Source organism: Anguilla rostrata, chromosome 1, assembly GCF_018555375.3.
Source record: "Anguilla rostrata isolate EN2019 chromosome 1, ASM1855537v3, whole genome shotgun sequence".
NCBI classification, from domain to species: Eukaryota; Metazoa; Chordata; class Actinopteri; order Anguilliformes; family Anguillidae; genus Anguilla; species Anguilla rostrata.
In genome coordinates this window covers 49,214,578-49,237,947 of record NC_057933.1, presented here as the reverse complement: position 1 = coordinate 49,237,947, position 23,370 = coordinate 49,214,578, and the positions used below count along the sequence as shown (strand labels likewise).

General features: G+C 39.8%; 2 protein-coding genes across 5 annotated transcripts; one reads left to right on the top strand and one right to left on the bottom strand.

The window, feature by feature from the left end:
- Nucleotides 1–777: 777 nt before the first annotated feature.
- On the bottom strand, nucleotides 778–18,070 carry tmem67 (transmembrane protein 67). Of its 3 annotated transcripts, XM_064339875.1 has the most exons (29): nucleotides 17,782–18,070; nucleotides 17,203–17,294; nucleotides 16,879–16,969; nucleotides 16,358–16,457; nucleotides 14,138–14,207; nucleotides 13,560–13,631; nucleotides 12,961–13,023; nucleotides 12,141–12,295; nucleotides 11,181–11,289; nucleotides 10,805–10,891; nucleotides 10,624–10,689; nucleotides 10,085–10,241; nucleotides 9,805–9,928; nucleotides 9,430–9,535; nucleotides 8,712–8,768; nucleotides 7,459–7,557; nucleotides 6,460–6,567; nucleotides 5,743–5,829; nucleotides 5,498–5,588; nucleotides 5,201–5,340; nucleotides 4,720–4,860; nucleotides 4,000–4,080; nucleotides 3,416–3,532; nucleotides 2,330–2,446; nucleotides 2,137–2,241; nucleotides 1,825–1,927; nucleotides 1,543–1,685; nucleotides 1,379–1,413; nucleotides 778–1,128 (listed from the first exon to the last, which is right to left on the bottom strand). In XM_064339875.1, the coding sequence occupies exons 1-28, from the start codon at nucleotides 18,068–18,070 to the stop codon at nucleotides 1,384–1,386; spliced, it is 3,000 nt and encodes a 999-aa protein (XP_064195945.1). In that variant the 3' UTR covers nucleotides 778–1,128; nucleotides 1,379–1,383. The 3 variants fall into 3 exon arrangements, with proteins under 3 accessions (XP_064195945.1, XP_064195930.1, XP_064195936.1); XM_064339860.1 differs by lacking the exon at nucleotides 1,379–1,413; XM_064339866.1 differs by lacking the exon at nucleotides 1,379–1,413 and having other exon boundaries at nucleotides 6,469–6,567.
- Nucleotides 18,019–22,831, top strand: rbm12ba (RNA binding motif protein 12Ba). 2 transcript variants are annotated; one of them, XM_064339889.1, is made up of 2 exons: nucleotides 18,019–18,153; nucleotides 20,413–22,831. In XM_064339889.1, the coding sequence occupies exon 2, from the start codon at nucleotides 20,447–20,449 to the stop codon at nucleotides 21,947–21,949; it is 1,503 nt and encodes a 500-aa protein (XP_064195959.1). In that variant the 5' UTR covers nucleotides 18,019–18,153; nucleotides 20,413–20,446; the 3' UTR covers nucleotides 21,950–22,831. The 2 variants fall into 2 exon arrangements, with proteins under 2 accessions (XP_064195959.1, XP_064195969.1); XM_064339899.1 differs by having other exon boundaries at nucleotides 18,070–18,138; nucleotides 20,397–22,831.
- Nucleotides 22,832–23,370: the final 539 nt, after the last annotated feature.

The window sequence follows — 23,370 nt, the reverse complement described above, 5'->3', positions numbered from 1 at the left end:
GGTCATGTTCATCTATTAAAAGTGTCTGTTGTACTAACACTTATAAATAATGATTCCTTTTGCCAACCGTCACCAAATATATAAGCTAATTTAAGCGGAACAATCAGAGCCTGTTTTGAGGTAGGTGTTACAGCAAATCCAAAAAGTAAAGTACTTAAATAGAAAGGAATTGCTATTTTATTTTAACCCATTTAAAACGTATATTACTTTTGGATTCAATGCCCCACGATAAGAACTAACAGCCTACCTGAAACTACAGGCTCTGATTGGTACGTCCTTTCTAATTAGCTTGTAAACCTGTGGTGATGTTATGGTTAGACATATGAGACTTCCATCAGCATACAACACAATTTGACTGAGCAATTCAATATCCAAAAATAAATGTTTTACCCATATCTTCACAAAAATAATTGGCTGCACATCTTTTATCAACATATATTGTAACCCACTTAATGTTCCCATTGCTCTGCATCCAGGTTTGGGGAACATTAAGAATATATGAATGTCCTTGAAAATATCCTTACTTAAAAAAAAAAAAAAAAGTGGCTACCTATCGCTGTAATAAGATACAGCGCATTACATCAGAGTAAAATTAGGTTCATAACACAAGCCTACACAAATTCTAAGAAATTGTATGGAACTGTATTGTAGAATGTAGGGGACTCCAAAAGATGATATTCAGCAAGTTTACATTAAAAGGGGCCAGTTAACACAGCTGATGTATTGTGAATTTCATATAAATAACATTTTTAACGAAAAGTTCAGAAAAATACACAATTCTGTAGAAAACATTTTAATATAATACAAACACCCACAATGTACAACATCAAAGTTTCCATCCTCTTGTAACAGTCATATGAAAAATCAAGATAAAAAAAATCAAACATTCAAAAATAAATAAATTTTAAAAATAACATAAAAAAGCACTAATTTGAAAAAATGTGATGTATTGAAACCATTAGGGACACTAAAAATACTTTTATGGAGAACAGTATTTTAAATAATGCTACTGACAATGTCACTTAGGCCCTGCCACAACCACAAATACTATATGAGGAATCTCTTATCCACAAGGGTCTTGCCTGCCAAGTTCCTCCGACCAATGGAATTACGGATCAATCGAAATACCTGGACAAAAAACAAAGAATATTATTTTAGTATTAACTTAACTTTTGTCTTGGGATGAAACAACCTGCAATTTATTATGTCTTTTTATGTATACAACCAAATACAAGGCCATAAGAAGTGCACGGAATCTTTACATAAAAATATCTCAGAAAAGATGTTTTTACAGAAGAACATTTTAAGTATTGTAGATGGATAAGACAACTTGGTCAGGCTTATAGTGCAGTCAGGTGATGAGTGAGGCAGCTTTTACCTGACTCAAAATTTGGGAGGGGGGCAGGGTAGCAGCTAGGACAGTTAAAAAAAGAAAAATATGCAGCCAGTGGATTGTTTATCCCACACGGTCTCCTATATAACCTGTAGAATTCAACCATTTTAGGCGGAAATGAAACTGTCATTTCTTACTAAGGCTCTTACCAGCTGTTCCAGGTAGGTCAGTATTGCAGCCAAGACAAAACTCTGACTGCCCAGGTCCACAACACAGAAGAAGAGTGTATCGAAAATCAGCAGAGTGGCCTCATTGCCGTAGTAAAGGACATCACTGAACGAATGGGACTCATCTAGGAATTAAAACACATCAGCGGCAGGAATGAAAATATATGACTTAACAGGCATGAACAAACACCTAGCACAAAAATCTGAGGGCAATGAATTTCTCCCCTAATGACAGGGTTAAAAATAGATATTTCCAAACGTTACCATTATAAAATATGCTTTTGTCCAGTGGTTCAATGAATTCCATTCCAATGACTCTTTCAAACAACAATTTATCTTTCACGATGTAGTCCATTTCTTTATGCGCCTGTGTAAAAAAAGAGAAAATATACAAACTGAAAGACATACCATACACACAATTCACATTATCTAACTAGATTAAATGAATCCAGGAAGGCAGGTCTATTCTTCTAAAATGAAAATTATATGGTCACAATCAGACTGATATGTAAACCATAAAACCATAAAATAGACAGTGGAAGATTATTTTCTGCTTCTAAGTAATTAAAGACTTACGTGGTCTATAACAGAGCCCAGAAACTTGTTCATAGTGTGGTAAGCTTTGGTGTTCAGCTCAAACGGGCTAGATGAGGCATCCATCAGTCGAGAGGGCCCGTTTCTCTGCAAAAGTTCACAAGCGGTTGACTTTCAGAAGCCGCAGGCTATGGGATCAGGGCATATTGTGAGGATGCTGGTGGTTCAGACAAACCCTAGTCAGCGGATCCAGGATCCTGTCGTACTGCTGCCGGAGTCTGTGGGTGATGGACACCTGGAAGGTCTGAGTGTCAGTGTTGGGGAGCAGCCCTCTTTGACCACAAAGGTTCTCCTAAAATAGAGAAGAAAGCTTTAACATACCAACACTTACCTGAACACAGAACAATTGTACTTATTCAGTGGTTTCATGAAATGATGCTTCCAGTATTTTTTGATATGCAAGGTTTACAGTACCAGTAAACTGGTATACAGGAAGCTGAAATCTTACAGCAAAAGGCTTTTTCTCCAAGGCAATATGATCCCAAGCATACCTCAAAACCAATAAATCGTTAACTGACCGAAAAAGTGCTGTTTCGCCATTTCAGTCTCCATACTTGAACCTGATCAAAATTTGTGGATTGTCTGAAAATGTGGCTGTCAAGAGCTTCCCAGCCAGAGCCGCTAGCCAACGTTTTTTTAGTGAATTATAAAAGCTATTGCCCTGCCACATTTTAATAAAAGCTATTGCCCTGCCACATTTTTCTGGTTACAGGTTTTAAAAATGAATCAATGAAAATTTGGAAATGAGTCAGATAAAACCTTACAAACTTTTGTATAACTACACAACAGTTGTGCGACAGATCATAGCTTAATAGCTAGTTTGTAAGTTATAATTTATTCAGTGTAGACTACGTGCTCTGTTGAGCCTACTTTCTTACTTTTTATAGTAATAAGGAACAACATAGCTTTATGTACTGCATGTCTTAAAGAAACACCTAGTTTTGTGTTCTTGATCAGTTAATGTTCTGGCATTGTTCACACCAATGTCAAAATGGAACATTTCTGTAAATGACTCTTGGCCTTGAGCCGGCGTATTGCTGGAATAACTTTTCCAGAATGCTGAATCTGGCTTCATTTATAAGGACACCTGAACAGTGAAGTTCTTTAACATTTCAGGGTAAAGCTGCACATCTGAAAAGGATTAGTGACATTATTCTCAGCCATACACGTGTGTGAAAATAGATCTTCCATCATCTGGGTCATGGTGCCTGATAAAATGAAGTGCATTCTGAAGGCCTGTGAGCGTGCGCTGTGGGCATACCGCCTCTCTCTTCAGGTGGATGTTCATCTCCTCCATGTTTGTGTCAGCATAGCCATGGACGGAGCGGCCGTGGATGTAGTACCCAAAACAGCGGTGGGAAAACAGCAGGACAGAGATCTGCAGTTGGAGAAAAGCCATGTGAGTTTGGGAATGAAAATTCACTTGGGAACAGCTATGAGCATGGGGGAACAGCACGCGAGTGTGGAAATAACCATTCGCTTGGAAATGGCAGAATGTAGAGGACTATTAGTTTGGGAATAGCTAAGCATGTGGGGAAACATTACATTACATTATTTGGCAGACGTTTTTATCCAAAGCGACGTACAATAAGTGCATACCGCCATATGAGTGTGGAAATGACAATTCGTTCAAGACATTAAGACCAAAGAAAAATAATCCCAGTTAAGGACTTCAGGTTATGCTTCTGCCAAGCGGTGGGTGACAGGTTAAAATTCTCCACTGAGCACAGCTGTTGTAACCTTGAATTGCTTTGGCATATGTGTAGTGTACGCTATGCAAGTCCTTCTGGGTATGGGTTTGTGCTAATCTAATGAACACCATAACAACTCTGCCCTCAAACTCACATTGCTGATAGAGCAGAGGTCCACAAACTGCCTGATTTTATCCTCCACGAACCTCTCATAGATGACTGTGAAGAATAGTATCTGAAAGCAGCAAAAAAAACAGTACATTTCGGAAGTATTTCCAACAAAAAAAACAGACAAAGAACTCAGCAGGTTCCATGAAATACCATTCCATTAACATCCCTCCATTCACTGAAAATACATTCTCAAACCGCATATCAGTCGCTGGCACATCAAAACTGTTACAACTCATTCTTTAGACAAACTTACCAGAGCAAGATTTGGGATAATTCTTTAACTAATTCTTATGCCCCTTTTTCAAACTTTTCTAAAACCTTGGAATGGCCAGTTGTATTCCTAGGTCCATCCCATCACTGAACAGTCATCTATTCAGCTGAGTGCAGACAAGCACGTGCACCTTCAGAGATGTATGCAGGCAGCCACTGCACTCTGCAGTCCACCAACTGAGCTGCACAATCACTGAACTGCAGTACTGTACGTGGTGCAGGCAGACTACAGGTGCCCAATCAATAAGAAGAGTGGTTCTCCTGTGACAAGATGGCAACAACTCTGCCTATAGAGAGCCCTCCCTCCTGGGTCGACTGCAGCCAATTATTTTCCACTGGAATTATCTCCAATTCTGTTACCAGACCATGGAAAGTGTCATTGTACTGAGAATCAAAGGCCATTGTTGCATCCTACATTCTTGAAAGGCATTACCTGTAGAAAGCCAATGACGAGCCACATGGTTGAGGCCACACCATATCTGAGAACGAGGCTCCAGGCCGGGGTGTAGGCCTGAGGTTCTCTCGTTAGAGCGGAGGACGGATCTCTCAGAGCCAAACTGGAGAAACCCACAACCTGAGGCGGCCACAAAGAAAATTCGAAAGAAATTCACGGTCATTTTGTTAAATTTTACTTTTAATAATTTATGTGTACGTGTGAGTGTTCTGGTTTAACAAAACGACAGAATAATAATAAGCAATATAGTTTTGTTTTTTTTAGTAATGGAGGGCAAACTCAGTTCGAACAGACAAAAAGCTGTAGTTTTGAAGGAAAAAGAGAATACGTTTCCTGTCCTGAGGGAAATTATTATTACGCCTTGCTGGACGGGAACACAGTAAAGGTAATGGATTCCCATCCTCCAGCTGAAGGGTTAAGGTCAGGACCAACAGGGTAAGGGGAAAGGAAAGGGGCGTACCTCCAGGAAAAATAGCACGGAGACAACCTGGAAGGTGGGGTTAATTTTGCGAACTGTCTGGATCTCATTCCACTCGTTGGCCACAAAGTATGTCCTCCATATGCTGACTGGAGAAGGCATGCTCTTCACCTCACCTGACCCTTAAAACGAAAGAATGAATAAAAGATGAAACACATGACTTAATTTGTAATGAATGGTTTAGTCAGACAATAGAATTCACTTTTATTTTACTTTTGCCAGTACAACCGCAGATGTAACAAGACAAATAAAAAAGTGACACATTAAATAAACAAATACCCTCCACGACTTTCCCTCTGGGCCTCTCCCAGTCAATGAAGAATATATCCACGGATAACTGATGGAGAAACTTGTGCAAAAACTGGATGGCCTGAAATGAAAAGAAAAAAGGAAGACATGGCAAACTGGCTACTACAGTGTCTCCCACGCAGTGCTGGTTTGAGAATGAGGAAACTCCTCAGGAAAATTTACACTCCCATCATAACATGCTACTCCCAAAATCCCTTTAGGAACACTGATGTTACCTTCAGTGCAAAAGCACAGCCCACATAGGTGACAAAGCGCTCCTCCTGTCTAGGCAAGGGCAGAAGGACCGAGACGAACTGCTGGGCCTGTGAGAAAGCGGAGACATACACACACACACACACGTCCTGAATATTACGACACTATCAGCTGCGGCTCTGTCCTCTGCAGTCTCCCACTTCTGAACTGGCAACAGTCCTTAGCTCTCACGTCACTGCTGTGTCACCCGGTTTCACATAAGGATCCCTAGAGTGTGTACACGCCTTCTATAGACTCACCCCAAGTGACTGCTTTCCACTACAAAGTGTTAAAAAGAGACCTAGTGCCAACCCAAGGAGAGGCACATCTCTCACTGACAATCTGTCATGACCTGTAGGAGCCTGGTGGTCAGCAAGAGTTGTGCAGCAGTAACCTGAGTAAACCTGAGTCTACTAAGTGAGTAAGCAAACTTAGGCACAAGACAAAAGACAAAAAGCCAACTGTTTCCCACTGTTGTGGACTCAGTTAACACAGTAAAAATAACAGATGAACAGACAAGAAGCACCAAAGATCAAAGACAAAACAAAAGAAAGACTTGCCTCCACCGTCTGGATAGTATATCCATCAGAAAAAATGTGATAAAATGAAATAGAAAAGGAAAACAAGGTTAAATAGCATGCACGGGTCAATTTCAATGCGAAAATGAAGTTCTATTTACTTTGGGCGTGTTTTTAAGGTACTGTACTTACCTTATTAAAAATGAGCCAGTACAGTCCCGTACCCACTGTGAGTACAAAGAACACATTGGCAAGATCTCCAGCGTAAAAGAGCAAGAACTTCAGAATGGTCTGGGAATAACAAGAACATATTGATCGGACGGTCAAGTCAAAGTCAAAGTGATGTTTATTCAATGAAATGCAGTTCGCTCTCGAAAACAAACAACCTTTCATGAGTCATAAAATACTGCAAGGTGAAGCAAATGGTTGAAACTTTTATCAGCAAAATATCAAAGTTTCAGCTTATATATTATGCACTTGAACATTTGGCACAGTATTTTTGCATTTGTTTGTTTGTACATAATTTGAGCACAGCAAGTCTTCTTAAGCTTATAAATAGCATTACAGTTGATCCCCAGAGAAACTACTGCATCAGAACTCTGAAATACTCATAACTGTGAAAGTGACGTCAAATGCACCCATTTAAAATTATTTGAATCCTTATTTATTATAAGCATTAGTCACAGCAGTGCAGCCGTATTCTTAAACAGATTAGTCTCATTTTGTAGACATGCCCCTTGTCTAACTGTGGTAGTTGAATTTACCGTTCTTTATCTATGGAATGTGTAACCAGTTTCCATTACATGACAACATTTATGCATCGGTGATAAGGAGCTTGATAAGGCATAGTATTCACACTATGTTCTGGCCAGGTTATACTGTACCACAAAATGAATGATAAGATATATTTTATATATTTTCCCTTTTGAGGGAAATTTACCATGGACATCCAAATTTAGCTGTGCAGGCAAGAAACTGAAACAGGAAATAATGAAATAGGCTAAATGATAACACAGCACAATGGTTAGTGTTAAATAAACTCTCATTAAGCACATTTCATACTGACAGCACTGAGAGCACTGTTAGCATTGAATTTGCAGTGAATTTTACTGTAAAAAGTGTCAAAAGTAGAGCTGGAAGAGACTCAGTCGTATATCAGCGATGTTCCAGGTAAGTACTTGCCTCTAAATCGATTATAGGGGAAGCAATTCTTCTCTTCCAGCTGGCCGTTTTGAGCAGAGAGTACAGCACGGCCACTCCACCAAGAACCCCTAGAGCGATCTGGAAAACAAGATGGCACCTCTTTACAGTGTACAAGGACTTAATTTTCTAATTTTCCTAGCTTCTCCAAATAATTATAAATTTTATTTTTAAAATTGACAGAAGAATTGAATAATTTTTTTCATATTTTCCTACAACTTTACATTGAGATAATTTTCTAAACAATAAAAAACGTTTCAAATACATTTATAAATGTTTGCATGATAACTAATATGATACATTATTGCATAGGTTTACCATGAACAAGCACTACTTTTTCCAGACTCTGGATTTCTTGGGTTTACTTTTTTTTACTTTGGTTTACCCTGATTATCATAAAAGACAAACTCAACTTATTTTTCTTTGCTGTATTCACGTTATTCATTATTGTATCGAACATTTATTTTGAAATAAAAACCCCTTACCGCTGATGTCAATGATGTGAAACTAAAATTGGAAAGCAGCTAAACAGAGCTGCAGCTGTGTAAACACAGGACTTAGGTGTATCTTTTGAATGCATGGAGTTAATCTCGTTAGAGAGCTTGCTGCCACTCTCCAAAACAATTTGAATGAGCACGATCTGAAGCAACCAAATTAACAGGTGGGGTGTTGTCTTTGACACCACCAGACTATTTTTTGGGTTTTTCAGTGGTCACAAAATGAAGTAAATTTGGCATGCTGCAATGGCTTGACTCAGCCTGGAGGCAGGTGTTAGGTTATTCACCAGTTCAAAGTTTTTTAACACGGATCTCCGGATTGTATCATTATATTTTGTGTTTCATAAAGAACATCACAATGCTCAGTTTCACAATGTGCAGTGAACACGCTGTAGGACTGAACATTTACTGCTCTCACAATAAGACTGCAGGTGTCCAGTCAGCTAGTGGATGCTACAGCATGTTGAGGCAGGTGATGCCATGACTAAAATCCTCTGTCTCCAGGCAACTCTACACCCAAGTGTTTGTGGCCTTATGGGACTCTTGGCCATAGCCCATACTGATATGATCAGGTTTCATTTTCAGATGATTTTCACAATGTAAAGAACAATTCTTCAGCTGGACATGCCACACAGAAGGCCCCAAAATACAAGCTTAAACTGAACCAATCCGATTACACTGCTCAGGAAAGCCCAGGTCTAGTTATGCCGAGCACTCTGATGCTATCTCAGTACTCACGTCTGTCTTGATCTGAGCTTCCTTCTGGTCCATCTCATACTCCATTGCAAATGACACCTACAGCAAAGACAGAGAAAGTAATGGAAAAGAAGTAGACAGAAGGTGAAACATCTTTTGAGATTCTGGGCTCTATTTTCCAGCCGGCACATGACATGCTGCAAGCCTGGTGAAGAGGTATTTTCGTCAAAGATTTTGACATTCCTGAGCCGTTCAGGAAATTACCAAACGGCTCAGATGCGTCAAAATCCATGACAAAAATTCCAGTTCACCAATAACATGCCTCCTTGCGAAGCAAATACATTATTAGAGTGGCAGTATATATATATTGCTATTTTAGCAATAGCAATACAAAATAGATGTGTGGATGGCAGTAGCAGACCACAGAAATTGGTAGTGTGCCAGGGCTCTTAAAGGAAATGAAGAGGTAATTTGATTGGCTATAAGTGAATTCAGCTGCAACACCCACTGATCATATTCATCATAATCCAGCCCAGTTCCAACCTGCGCCGAGCGCTTTGAGCAGTGCGCTGCTCGCATCTAGTGACGAAAACAACCACGTTCAGTAGCCACTCCCGGTGAGCCCATACACCATGCCACTGACAATGCCCATGCGACACTGAGTCCAGAAAATAGAGCCCTCTGTTCCAGGGTGACCCTGGAGGTCATTTCTTCAGAAAATGAGGTGTATTCACAGCAAGTTATGGTTTATATGACTTACAGAAACGGTCTGTTCATTGACGTTTGAGATGAGGATATCGGAGTAGGAGACAGAGATCAACGGAGGGTACACCTCTCCTCTCTGAGTATTGGGAACCAGCATGAAACTGCAACAATAGAGATGATGAAACTTAGTTTACTTTTTTAACCCAGAAAAATATCAGTTTACATTCTTACCAAGAGCACACTTAAAACAAAAATACTTATCACAATGACTACCTGGAAAGACCTCGTCTTGTTTTACTGAATTTGATTTGTCTTTGTTATACACGTCATCACCAGTTACCACTAACTACTACACAATACAGGCAATTCATATGGTACTCTTGAATTGCCTAATTAAGAAGTTCTTATTGTTATTCAGAAGCCTTTATACCTTATCTTTATGCCCGTGGCAACGCGAATGACTTTGGGCCGAGCGGCCAGGGTGCTTTCACGCCCACTAAGAGTGTCCACCATGAAGATTCGCCGGGTCAGATACCAATTATTCATATTACCTCCTGAATGGAAGGATTAAAATAATATTAACAGCAAATAATCATAATAACAGTCATTATTATTAGTAGTAGTTTTATTGATATTACTATTCAGTAATGAATTCATATCATATGTAGTCCTGAGGCAAGGAAGCAAAATTGACAGTGTCCACTTTTCACCTTGGTTGACAAATTGTCCGTTATACTGTAGATTGAGGTTCAGGAGAGGGACAGCTAGCAGCTTTCTTTCTCCATCACCAACACTGAAGTCCATAAACAGGTCATAAAACAGGGGCTCTGAGAAGTCCTGCAGAAGCTTGGACACTGAAATGATGCACTAAAAATACATAAAACAAGCAAAAATAAAAACCATAAAAATCTGTGCAGTTCAGGGACCATGTACTTAATGAACCAGGAACCAAGTTTGTTTTATATAGACAAGTACTCAAATAACACAAACCACCTCTTTCTTTGGCAGGCATGACTTCTAAGAAAATGCAAGTAAATAAAGCCAGCCCATTACTCTTCTTTAGTGGTGTTTAACAACGCTGTTTATAATTTCTCTTTGTGTGCAAAATGTCCAATATAATTATGCCCAAAAAAGGGGGGAAATGACTAAATGTATATTTACATTCAGCAAACCTGTACAGTACTTAATCAACACGGAAGGAAGGAAGAAGGTAAACATCAGAAGGAAAACGGTGGATGAAGATACTCACATTTTGCTGATAGGCAGTACCAAACGTATAGGCAGCCCTCATCCTGGTGGCTGTGTCAGGACATAGCTGTAGCAGAATAAGTATGAATAAAATTCACTGTAGCAAAAGCAAACCATATATTATATTTCTTGGTGATCTATTGATTTTAGCAGTGCAAAAGGATGCTGGTACACATTTTCACCTGCAAGTTGCCTTCCCCGACAGTCTCCCATTTTAAGAAGTCCCCTCTGGCATTGTAAACAGCAGCAACAAAGTTGACATTTGTGTTCTACAGGAAGAGACATTACATAGACAGGAATAAGCTTGTGCTTTCCTATTAGACTATTGTTGCAAATTTCAATACACAGGTGAGGAAAAAATGCCAAAATTACACAAACCAACAGTATGAACTTGCTACCTTAGCTGCTCTGTCCAGGGCAAAATGACATTTGCTATGTGTGAAACTCATTTTATAATGTATACATTAGTTGAGAAAAAAATGATCAAAGATATGCGTTCATCCCTTGACACTAGGAGTGACGGTACCCCTAATATGAGCACAGGCCTCTGTTCATCACCTTATTGGCCCCTTTGAAGCTGAAACGCACAGGAAGGGCTTCTGTTCTGAGGGCCCGGGACGCCAGGCCAGGCTGGTCCCCATAGTACAGCCACGGCAGATTGGACCTCCTGGTGAAACAGTGAAGATGTTTTAGCCTCTAACTCAAGAACATTTCAGTGGTTCCCACACTTGAGTCCTCCTATTCATGTGATGCCTATTCTCGCTATTTTCCACACTGCAGGCGAACCACCAATCATACACATGTCCTTGGAAAATAACAAGGTCAGCAAATCCTCGCAGGTGCCTGGTTTGACCAGGAGTGGCTGCTAGAGAGCAAAAGATGGAATTTAATGTCCTAACATAATAAAATAACCCCTGCACTGAGCATACATTACTGAAGTATGTGAAAATCTGTAGAAAGTGTATAAAATACAGAAATGTACAAGTTTTGTGTCCCCTAACATGCTGAACCCACATTAACTCCCCCAGTGGGTCGCTACCCACATTTTGAGAAGCATGGTTTTATATCAGCTAAGGGCTGCCTTTGTTCTTTAACACAGGCTTCCTGCAAGTTTCATTGATGCTTTTCAATTAGCTGCTGTAATCCCAGTTTATTTGGCCCCTGTCTTGGCTATAAAGAGTTATTAGAAGTGTTGTCAGAGATGCAGGTGTCAGTGTATGTTACGGTTAACACTCAGGATGAATGCTAACAAAATGCGATAACTGCCATAATTTTGTCAAGAAACATTCCTCTCTTGATATCTACTTTGTGACTATTCCTTAAGCCACTTAGAATCCATACTGGACCCAAACAATTTCTCATCCATTCCCAACTACCATTCACACAGTCTGCTTAAGCTGACACAAGGCAGTCAGATGGACCTAGATAATCTGATCTGTCATAAAGAGCCTGCCGGTATATTCCTCCTGTAATGTCAGTGGAAGTCAGGGTCTCAGTAATCAGGCGCCAGTGTGTCACCAGTAGGAGATGTCCTGTACTGAGCCCAGGGCAGCAGTGGCTCTGAAGATGGTGTTGAAGAGTCCGCAGGCATCATTGGTGATGCTGCTAAAGGAATGCATGTTCATCACACACATGTTCCCCAGGGCCTGGCAGGCAGTGAGGTTGGAGAAGATCTGCGGGTATGATACAGAGAGCGATTGGTTCCACTAGAGCACTGTGGTCCAATAGAACAAGAGTGACACCCGTGAATGCTCCCTAATAGGGGAGTACAGTATCTGTATCTGTATTTTTATTGAGATAGAAAGCCAGAAGTGGGCATAGAAACTGGAAGCTGTGTATACAACATAAAATGGCAGTTTTCTAGCCTAATTCTCCACTATACCCAATATACTGTCACTGTATCTTATATGTTACTCATATTGTAATCTCAAGCCTTCGTCAGCCCTTTGTCGCAGGACTCAATAGCTTTGATATCATTTACCTTCAGTGTAACTGTTGCTTTTCTCATTTTCTCTGTGACTGATTCTCATCAAATACAAAAGAGTAATGTTTAAATGCATTCGACCTGAAGGGTTAAAACAAACATTCCATTGCTATTATGAACTGATGGGATACATAGACCCCCTTACCCCAGTTTTTCTGTGTCTATGTATAGCTATGCAAATTTTGAATAAAACCTTTCAAATGACAGCTCTGTTTAGGTTTATATCATACATTCTGGTCTGTTGGCAGAGTTGTGGAAATTTTAAACCCATAACAAATCTAACACTCCTCCTCCTTAAGCAATGTCGACAAGTATCTTTCGGATAGAAATAACAAAAAAAGTGATTAAATTTACCAAGCAGGCAGCTGCTGAGGAGTGCAGGTTTTTGGAGAACCACACTGATGGGACAGCATAGCCCTGTGGAGTGTGGGTGGGAGACCAAGGATTACAGATAAAATCAACGTGAACTGCCTCAAATTAAAGCCCTTAATTGATATAATCAGTCACTTTGCACAAATTTCTATATTACTTTCAGGGACTGTCTAGAAAAAAAGGGGATTGTTTTTCAAAAATCTACATAGATTATACTAGATCCGTGATATAGACTATTCATGTCTTTTCAGTGATAGATTTACTGTGAATAAAAGTATGAGCAAGAAATTTAAATAGCCTCACATGTATGTAATGGATAACTTGAACTAAATGAGTTAATTCCAAAGCATGATACAGTGGCTGACTGATGTGCATCTTGCATGTTTGTTCCGAGAGGATAGGATGGAGAGACCCTTCAGACTGAAATCCTCCTTCCCAGCCACAGACTACCAACATGGTCAAATTCTATTCATGGTCAAATTCTATATCACTTCACTAAGGCCTATTTAGCTGGAAGCACCCCTTTGTGGCATCATATAAATTTTGCCAAACAGAACAGGACTGGCCCAATAAGCACTTACCAGCTGAGCGAAGCTGACAGCTGTAGCCACTGACGTTGGCAGATTGCTTGGCGGGAAACATAAACCTCCAGCCTGCATGAAAGAAGTAAAATAATGATACTGAGAGCAGAAATGAATCAATGATATTAATTCTACTACAGATGATAAAAACACGTGCTTAAATGAGGTCAGATGCACATTCTCACAGGAGATGTAATTCCTGTATAACAGGTTTGGGCCCAAGTTAGGATTGAACCAAAGCAATGTTTATAGTTCCTGGGCCAAGAATTCCAGATATCTGAGGTGTACAGAAGCATATATACCAGGGATCTGCATTTCAGTGCATCCAACATATGAAAATTCAAGCTCCAAAGATAAAATAATTAGGGGCCCGAACCACATTTTTCACCTTAGCACTATAAATCTCCAGATATATCAAATATATCATGAATCACAAAGAAATCTAGACGTGCATCCACAAAAAAGTAAGAAATGAACATAAACATTTGAATACTGATCAAAAAAGTGGCTACTGTTCACATGCTCAAATATTCAAATAACCTAACATTAGCGCAACCCTTAAATTTGTAGGTACTCACAATTATGTTCCCCTGGCCGCAGACACAGGAGAGGGATGTGTTGATGAAAGACTCTTGGCATCTTACACACCTGCCAGAAAAGGGAGGGCATGATAACAATGAGGAGGTGTTATCGAAGAATGTTAGACTGTTCTGTCACGTCTACTCCGGCGGCGAGCCGGATTGGTCTCAGGCAAGAACATACATACCTGGGTTGCGTTAACTAATCAGCCCAGGTGCTTAAAGGTGTGTTTCTCTCCACAGTTCAGGGCCGAGACCGGGAGCACACACCGAGAGCGTCTGTTTTGGAGTTTTTGCTCGTCAAAGCGCACAAAAAGGAAATAAACCCGCTGCTAAAAAGCTGGATGAGCTGGTCAGCTGAAAAGCAGGCCAGCTATTACATTACATTACATTCATCTGGCAGACGCTTTTATCCAAAGCAACGCACAAAAGTGATGTGTACTTAGCCATGTTCGGCGAGCTGAAAAATTGCCACTCAGTTTTGCTTTCTTTCTCCTTAGTTATTTTAGCTTGTGTTTTGTACTGATAAAGGCTGATAATGACATATTGCATTTTACTACCACATTATTGTTATTATGATTTTTTGTTAATTTAATTTAATGTTATTATAATACAATATACACACAGCACTTTAGTACAAAGGTTCTTTTGGATTGTGGTGATTGCTGATAATCAAATGTTTTTCACATTTACCGTTCGATTGAGCAAGTAGTCTACCATTCAAAGTACATTTTTATGGGTTAGCGCTGTCAGATTGCACTAGTTACTTCACATTAACCTTGTACGGCGATCAGTAAAGGCTAACAGCACAGTACCACTTAATTATTGTCACTTCTATCACCACTGTAATAACTAAAAAAAAGGCAACAAACTACCTTTTCTGGTTGGGAGGAGTAATGACAAATGTGGATTCATCTGTATCCTGATCGTCTTTTGCAACGTGAACGCAATCAACGGCTAAAATGAGGCTCACTGTAGTCACAGCAGAGCACTTGTTATTTTATACTCCTGCTGTGCCTGTTGCGTCCCATGGCTTTTCCACAGACACCTGTTTCTGTCAGAGCCTGTTCTGAGGGTGGATTACAGCTTGTTGGGTGGAGTGTAAGCCGTGTATAATTCACTCAAAGCGCAGCGCAGCAATATGTTTGAAATTGCTGTTTCGTTCAACTACATGTCCCCAAATGGGTTCTTTTAGCCCTAGATGCTGATTTCTAAACCGTGACTTGTTCTAACAGCTGCTTGAAAGAGAAAGTGCAGATACACGTTGGCTAAGTGGACAGATCCTTTTCTCATAAAATGTAGTCAATAAAATAGTAGCCTTGGCTAGCCTACTTTGAGACATGTTTTTAAAAAGTATTGTTATTTCATTGAAAATAAACAGCACACTTGACAGTAATGTTCAATTATTATCCACTTATCCATATGTCCATACCGTACCCACTCTCCTCCCCAGAGACTCCTCGATCCTTGCATTCGCGACAGCAAGACGAACAAACTATTGTTGTGTCATTCGCAAACGATTTGGGCAAGTGTACTATTGTGTCGTTCGCGAATGATTCGGGCAAGAGTACTGTTGTGCATCACGAACGATTCGCAAAGTACGTTTTGTCTTGCAACGTCGGAGTAGTATGTTCAGTGAACAATCACTGAACTGATTCGTTCACTGAGTCGCAACGATAGTTATCAGTGACAACCAGTTCGGAACGAATCGTTCCAGTATTCAGACAGTTGTACCAAAATTTGTTCTTTTGAAAGATCGTGCAACGACAAAACTATTGGTACTCAAGAGTAGCTAAATGCACGGGTACTTGCAGCCCGGAATGGGTCAGTTGGCAGTGGAGAAAGCAAAATTAAAAAAAATATCTGCCACACTCCACACTCACAGAAATGTCCATTTTGCTCCTTTAAACTTCATTGTTCTGTAATGTCACAGAGGAAGTGCAAAATGCACTCCCCTACAGCTTGTTGTTTTAGTTTTGGTTAATTGTTTTTGCCCAGAACCTGTGAGGGGTACGGATGAAGGTGTCTGTTTATTTGATTTTGTGTTGGTGTGGGTGCGCTTTGTCTCTCTCCATGCGGCAAACTATGATCCACTCCCAGAACTGCCGCATCTCCCTCCCAGGGGTGTCACATCGGCGTGTGTCATGTTCCAACACTTGTTTTGAATGAAAACCACATAAAAGTCCTTGTTCAAACGCTGCCAACCGGACAAATAGTTACCTGCTCCCCGTCACATCTGGTATAGAGAATGCAGACTCTGCTGGACTGCAGGCTTCACAGATGGCTTCATCCAGAAGATTGCCATTCACATCTCTCTCCACTGCGTCAGAGAACAAAAAACATCCATCCATATCATATACCATCATATGAACTTGTGCATCAATGTGAAACATCATATATTACATACCATAGACTTTGAAAATGTATACTTATATTTATTTATTCATGTGTATTTATGTGTCACTTGTAAATATCACATTATTCAATAAAATAAACAGTTACTAAAAGAAAAGCACATAAACGCAAATGCATTTAGCAAACTGTCTACTTTTTTCATGCATTAATGCAATATGATGAAAGTACGAGATCGCAAATATATGAACTGAAGACCAGAGAGACAAGGCAAACAATAAAATACAAACAGTACTTAGGCAGGAAATTTGAAAATTACAAAAATATAACAATTATACACCACTACAGTACTTTAGCAAATTAAATTAAAATTAATTTTCCAATGTTACCGAGAATTTTTCCTGCTGAACACTGGCATGTTCCATCCTCATTTAAATCTCCAGGACATCCAATACACCCATAGCCATCTTTTGTGACCCCCTAAAAAAAGCATGTGGCAATATGCAGTCACCACAAAAAAATTATCATTAATTGTTTCTCATTTGGCATATTTATATTTACAGCAAATCAATGTCTTTGTTTCAGTGTGCATGCAATGTAGATAACTATTAAATTTAGACTTTGCAGTAATCTGAAAGGACCGGGAGTTATAACAATAGCAGGGGAAAACAAGTTATATTTTGACACACCAAGCAGTTCTTATAAGCACATACCGGTTTAGTGTCGGGTGGACATTGTTGACATGTCACTGTTGCACCACTACTTGAGATCACCTTGAACCCCGTCTGACAAATGCACGCGGTACCTTTACAGAGTGCAAAATCAAAATCATTTATTGAGGCACGATTCTCAGTCAAGGCGAGTCACGGTTATAATGCATAGGTTAGCGATATAAAATAAATTATATCAACATTTGCAACAAAAAAAGAAACGAATAAACTTAGCAAACAAGCCATTCCTAATAAAACAAAAGGCAACAGATAACTTAAAAACATTAACGAGGTACGTTACCTAGCGAACTTGTTTCTTTGCGAATAGACGGCAAGACTTTATCCTCTGCGAAATAGCTAGCTTGCTATGTGGGGCATGAGCAGGAATATACCACCAATTAACTTTAACAAGACATGGAAGAATTAGGCTTTACGTTCTTGAACGTTAGTGTCGCCACACACTAAAACAAAATAGGCTGCCTGGTTAAGACTGGAGTTATGCAGCCTGTCAGCTGGACAGGTAAGTTATAGCTAGTGGAAACAAACGTTAACTTACTAACTCAGCTAACTAGCGACACTTACCTGATTTACTGCTTATTTGATTAGGTCCACATTTGACGCAGGACAAGCTTGAAATTTCAAAGACTTTTCCTGCACCACAATCTGATGGTTGCATGAAGGGAATTGTAAACTGTTGGCAGAGGTAAATATTTGATTTTAACAAAAGAAGTAAAAGCGATACACAAATCAGCTTCAGTAGCGTCTCTGTCGCCATGGCAGAAGGCAGTCTGATTAGTCTTCCTGTACACACCACAGCCACTTCCGTTATCCCATCCCCCAGTCTTTCCTGCAAAATCCCGCGCTCTCTCATTGTGCTCGCATTTCGGAGTTGGAGAGCAGAATTACTTGTTGCTCGCGTTCTTGCGACCATTAAGAGTTCTGGTCGGTTTTTTGGTAAGTGTGGGGTTATATGTATGGTGCTAATTGCATTTTTTATACTCATCGGTTTCTTGGTATAAGCCAGGTTGTGTTACCAGTGGACCAACTATAATGGGCAAACTGGTTTCTTAGTTTTAGGAAAAAGACATTTGCCTTGCGTAATCGCCTGCGTCTTACTTCAATTAGTATTTCCTTCATTTAATGTGTTGATTAAAAAAAATTTTTTTTTAAACTATCGCCTTTCGCTTTGGTTTTTCTAAAATAGTTGGTATCTCGGCCCATGTGTACATGCTTATTTGAACTTCTGCAGAGTGAGAGCATCTATTATCGACCACCTTCGTTCGACAGACAGGAAAACGTAAACTGATTTGCAACTATATGAAATAGGCGAAATATCGATAACAATCTGTACCTAGTTATGTAGGAAAAATTGTCCTTGTTGAGGACAATTTTGAAGGGGGCGTGTATCGACCACCCCCTATAAATGAATGGAATGTGACATAAATTTGCTAGCATACGGTAAGTGTCCTGTCTTGCATATTTGAGGTTAATATGAGAAGGGGTGGTCGCTAACAGCACGTGCATATGCACTGTTGTAACCCAAGTCGCTGGACGCAAAATAACCGTTAGGAAAGCAGCTTGAAATTATGAAGCGACGTCTGTGCCATTGCATTTAATGGGTCACGATGAGATAATTCCGAGCGTGTTGCTTGTTTTAAAGTTGCTATTGTAAATAAGGCTGTATTAATATAACTAAATGTATGAAGTTGGTTTATTTTTTTTTATTTTTTTTAACATTTAGACAGTTTATTATTTTTACAGGACTTACATTTTAATAGGTAACGATATCCAGTTCTTTCTCATAAATACGAAGTAAATACACTAGCCGTTAGGGTGCTCGATACACGCCGCCCCCCATAATAGGTGCTCTCACTCTAGCTAAATTGATAGTTTGCTGTTTTTTTATACAGTATTACGTTTTAGTGTATTTCAGTTAACCAAAGCAGTTTGTGTACAGTGAAGGATGCTTTTGATAGCCTACTTATAGATGTTTTTTTGATTACCAGCTGGCTTTCCAATTGGTGGCAAAGGGGTATGCTGGGATTTATGGTCTGAGGAAGAAAATGAGCTCCAAGTGCTAAAAAGCAGCTTGAACAGCAATGTCCCCCCCCCCCCCCCAGAGGCTGTACATATGAACGTATTGATTATATTTGTATTCAAAATTATAAACATGGCTGCAAGCAGCAATTCCTGAGGTGTAAGCGCCTGTTAGGCTGCCCATGTGTTTCTGCTAATGGGTCTACCACTGCATCAGTTTGAGACCAATGTGATGCAGCAGTGATTTTTTTAATTATTAGTTTAAATTTTATTTTATGTTTTTAAATGGAGCACTGTAGCAACACCATGTGTTTTGATTGGGTCAGTACTTCAGGACTAGAGTCTGGGTGTGAGTAAATATGTATAACAAATTCATTTCACTAGGTCAAAGCTTTTGGGATTTCTAAGCATTTTTTCTGATGAGCTGAAAATTTGTTAGCTTGTCATTAGGCCATTTTATAACTCCTAGTCAAATCGGGTATGGGTGCTGGGCTCCTGAATTACAAAATATTTTCATGTGCTTTAGAGCTTCACCACATGGCCATTCTGTGGATTATTTTAACTCAGCCAAGAGAGCCATCAAAACAAGCCTACTGCATTTGATAAACTGGGCTCTTACCGGCTGGTTTGAGTGGAGAAAGAAAGATTCTAACAAAAGAATGATGTTATACGACCTGCAGTGCATGGTCCCTAGATGTCAATTTTTATATTGTGGTACTTCTGTCCTTTTCAGTTATAAAGCAGAGCAAACTCTTTACTCAAAAGGACCTGTGTACTGCTGTTGATATAAGAAGCTGCGCCATAATTTCCTGGAGTAATGCAGCCCCAGCCTTGCATATGCCATAGGAAGTGGTTTCTACCCAAACACATTTTTAGCTACACACTTACAACCTCTGGAGGCATAAGGTTGCTGTGAAAGCTGTGTTGGAGTTGCTTGTATTTTTTATTTTTGCTTTAGACCAATAATTCCTGAATGCCCCATAGCACCTACTGTAAAGCAGGCATGTTGTCAAAGTTCTGTTAATATTAAAAATATTCACTGCTCACTAAAACTGTTGGAGTTAATCAAAAACACTCCAAAACTGAAATCACATTTTAAAAAGCACCAGAAAGTGAACTATTAATTTAAACCACTTCCATTGACAAATTACTCTGTGAACATTTTTATCTGAACAGGTACTATTGAGTGTTGAGAGGAAAAAACTTGAACATGGCAGTAGTCGTACGGCTTCTGGGGCTAAACATAGAGGCAGGATCTGAAGACATACGCAGATTCTTCGATGGAATACACATCCCAGGAGGAGGTGTATACATCACAGGAGGAAGCAGAGGGGAAGCCTTCATCATATTTGCAACGGAAAAAGATAGTCAACTTGCAATGGAACGTTCTGGAAGCTTACTCAGAGGAACTCCGATAATCCTGTCTCTCAGTAGTGAAGAGGAACTGCATCACAAGATGGCATCTCGTTTTAAGAAACACAAATCCTCAAAAAGGGCCTCGGAAAAAAAAGCTAAAGAATTAACGGAAGCACGTGCACCGGACCCAGCGACGCAACTACTACTTAGCTTATTTACAGCCATCGGAGGCCTGCAAGGAAAACAGTTGGGATTGAACATAGCATCACAGCCATTGAAGAATATGGAGAGTAAGCCTGTGCATATCACTACCTTCCAGGAGCAGCTAACGAGAAAGAGGGCAACTTCTCGCCGGAACACCCGTTATTTAAGGCTGTACGGACTGCCAAAATCGATCACCAGACAAGAAATTAACCATTTCTTCAAAGGACTTCATGTTGAAGATGTTATTGTCAATGTCAGGATTGGGCGATCTTATGGCTGCTTGGTGAAATTTGCTAAAGAGCAGGATGCATTAGAAGGGCTTAAGTTCACCCACCAAAGTATGGGATCTTTTTCTGTTGAAGTTAAGGAGGCCTCAATGGAAATGTGGGTTAGTGCACTTGAGTGTAAAAAGTCTTTGAAAGAATGCCAAACGAATGAGTACTCCACTCCGGTTAAAAGGTACCCTGAAGGCCGTTCAAGGTCAAGGTCACCAAAGAGGCACCGATCATACGCACACCCACCTAGTAATGAATTCTGTGTGAAGATAGGAAATATTTCCCCAAGAACGTCAAAGACAGAGATCAAAGAATTCTTTGGATGTTCGTACATTAAAAATGACAAGGTTTTACATTTGCTTGATCAGCAAGGTTACAGGACTAGCACAGCATTCATTATATTTGACAACCTGAAGGACTACCATTTTGCATTGAATCTCAATGGAAGCCAATTCCTTGGTCACACTGTTAAAGTTTCAGCAGTCACCAGGGAAAACATGGAAAAGATGATTACTGCCAGCAGATGGAATTCAGTGACAGAGGTGGACAAAGGCAGGTTTGAAGCACCTAGGCCTGAAAAGGCAAGAGAGAGATTTCACTCACTCAGAACATGCATGTATGTACGAAACCTGCCAGCTGACGTTAGAAAGGTTGAAGTAAAAGATTTTTTCTATAAGTTTCGAGTTTCAGAGGATCACATCAACTTGCTGTATGATCGGAAGGGTGTGGGTATCGGTGAGGCACTGGTGAAATTCAAATCTGAGGATGTGGCTAAAATGGCTGAAAATCTAAACGGGAATATCCACCTTGGAGCCAATGTGCTTCTGACCCGTATAACACTGCAGCAAATGGAGGATTTGCTGCACATGAGGCACTGAAGGCAACGTGAGCAAGAGAGATGCATCACTACTGGCAACATAGACATGCATCTGGTCTGGAGATGCTAACTTGGAGGAACGGTGGCAGAGATCTGAAGTTTACAGCGCAGCAGTTAAACCGTTGAGTCATTAGATTTTCTTTCAGTATTCTGAAATGTACGAAAAGCACGTTAGTGTTATTCAGTGGACCATCCGAATGCATGGGTAGAAAGGTTTAATGGGGTAAAAGTCCCATAAGCTTTTCCCCTTTGAAATCTTGGACATTAATATCAGATGTTAAATGGCCATTTCATTTCTTTAAGACAATATGTATTTTTTGCAAGTATTTTAAATTAGACATTTGTGTAACATTTCAATTTTATATAAATGAAACTATCAATCAGTTCAGACATTTCAGTACTGATATTCACTTTGTGTGCCGAGTTGAAAATCAAATTCTAAAATAAAATCTTTCGAGAGATACTTTCAACTAATACACTATCAATAAATTGATGACTGCATTTTAGTGGCAGACAGCCTAATTCTTTTTGAAAGCTGACCATTTGTTTTCATTTCACTTTCTGTTCTGGACATGCGTCATTCTGTAAAGGTACTTGGGACCATACGTAATGGCAGGCTGTGTCCTAGGCAGAGATTAACGGAACAAAGGGTGTGTAAGTGGTTGGTTGTATTTTGGATTACCCTGTAGGATCAGTGAAAATTTAGAGCTGAGAACAGTGCTTCCATGTTGAATCAAAAAACATTTTTACCAGCAGTCCATAGTTTGCATGGACAATACCAACATGAGATCAAGTGAAACTGAACAAATTTACTTGAGTTTCTTCCATGCAGTCCCCATAGTCAAATCCCAAAATGCTGTGAGCATCCTCTATAGTAGAAGTATTCATCCCAAGCCCTGAATAACTATCCACCCAGTTCACATTCCACTCCTTACAGTCCACGAGGCCAGTGACGTTTGACTAATCCCAAGAGAACTAAGGTAATTGATGTGGCAATAGTTTTTGCTGTTGTGATAAATTTTCCTTGGAGAATTTTGAACAAAATGGCAGCATGTCAATCACAGATCAAAGATGGTTATGAAAAGAACCAAGACAGCAAATGACACAACCAAACCTGCATTTGGTTGAATCATTTGGAAAATATTTAGTGAACACAACCTCAGTTGATAGAGATTGGCTGTAACGAACACCAGAACACATGGTGGGGCACACCCTGTAATGGAACATTAGTACAGCACATCTGAAAGGGTTTTTAATTGAAAGCATTACTCAAGTCATTTTGACTGCTCTACCATTTCCCCCTAAAGTTACACGAGGTTTGTTTTCAATCAGTGGGTACTTCAGTCTTAAAGCCATTACAGTATGAAAAATGTTTGCCCATATTCTCCCTGAAGATTGCTATCATAATGTCAATCCAATACA

What these genes read in the sequence shown, in the direction of transcription:
- rbm12ba (XM_064339889.1), top strand. Translation starts at nt 20,447, where the DNA reads ATGGCAGTAGTCGTACGGCTTCTGGGGCTAAACATAGAGGCAGGATCT.
- tmem67 (XM_064339860.1), bottom strand. Translation starts at nt 18,070, where the DNA reads ATGAGAGAGCGCGGGATTTTGCAGGAAAGACTGGGGGATGGGATAACG. An exon ending in TCAAATAAGCAGTAAATCAG is followed by an intron (nt 17,295 to 17,781) that starts GTAAGTGTCGCT and finishes CACTCTGTAAAG; the next exon opens with GTACCGCGTGCATTTGTCAG. An exon ending in TGGGCTCTGTTATAGACCAC is followed by an intron (nt 1,928 to 2,136) that starts GTAAGTCTTTAA and finishes TTTTTTACACAG; the next exon opens with GCGCATAAAGAAATGGACTA.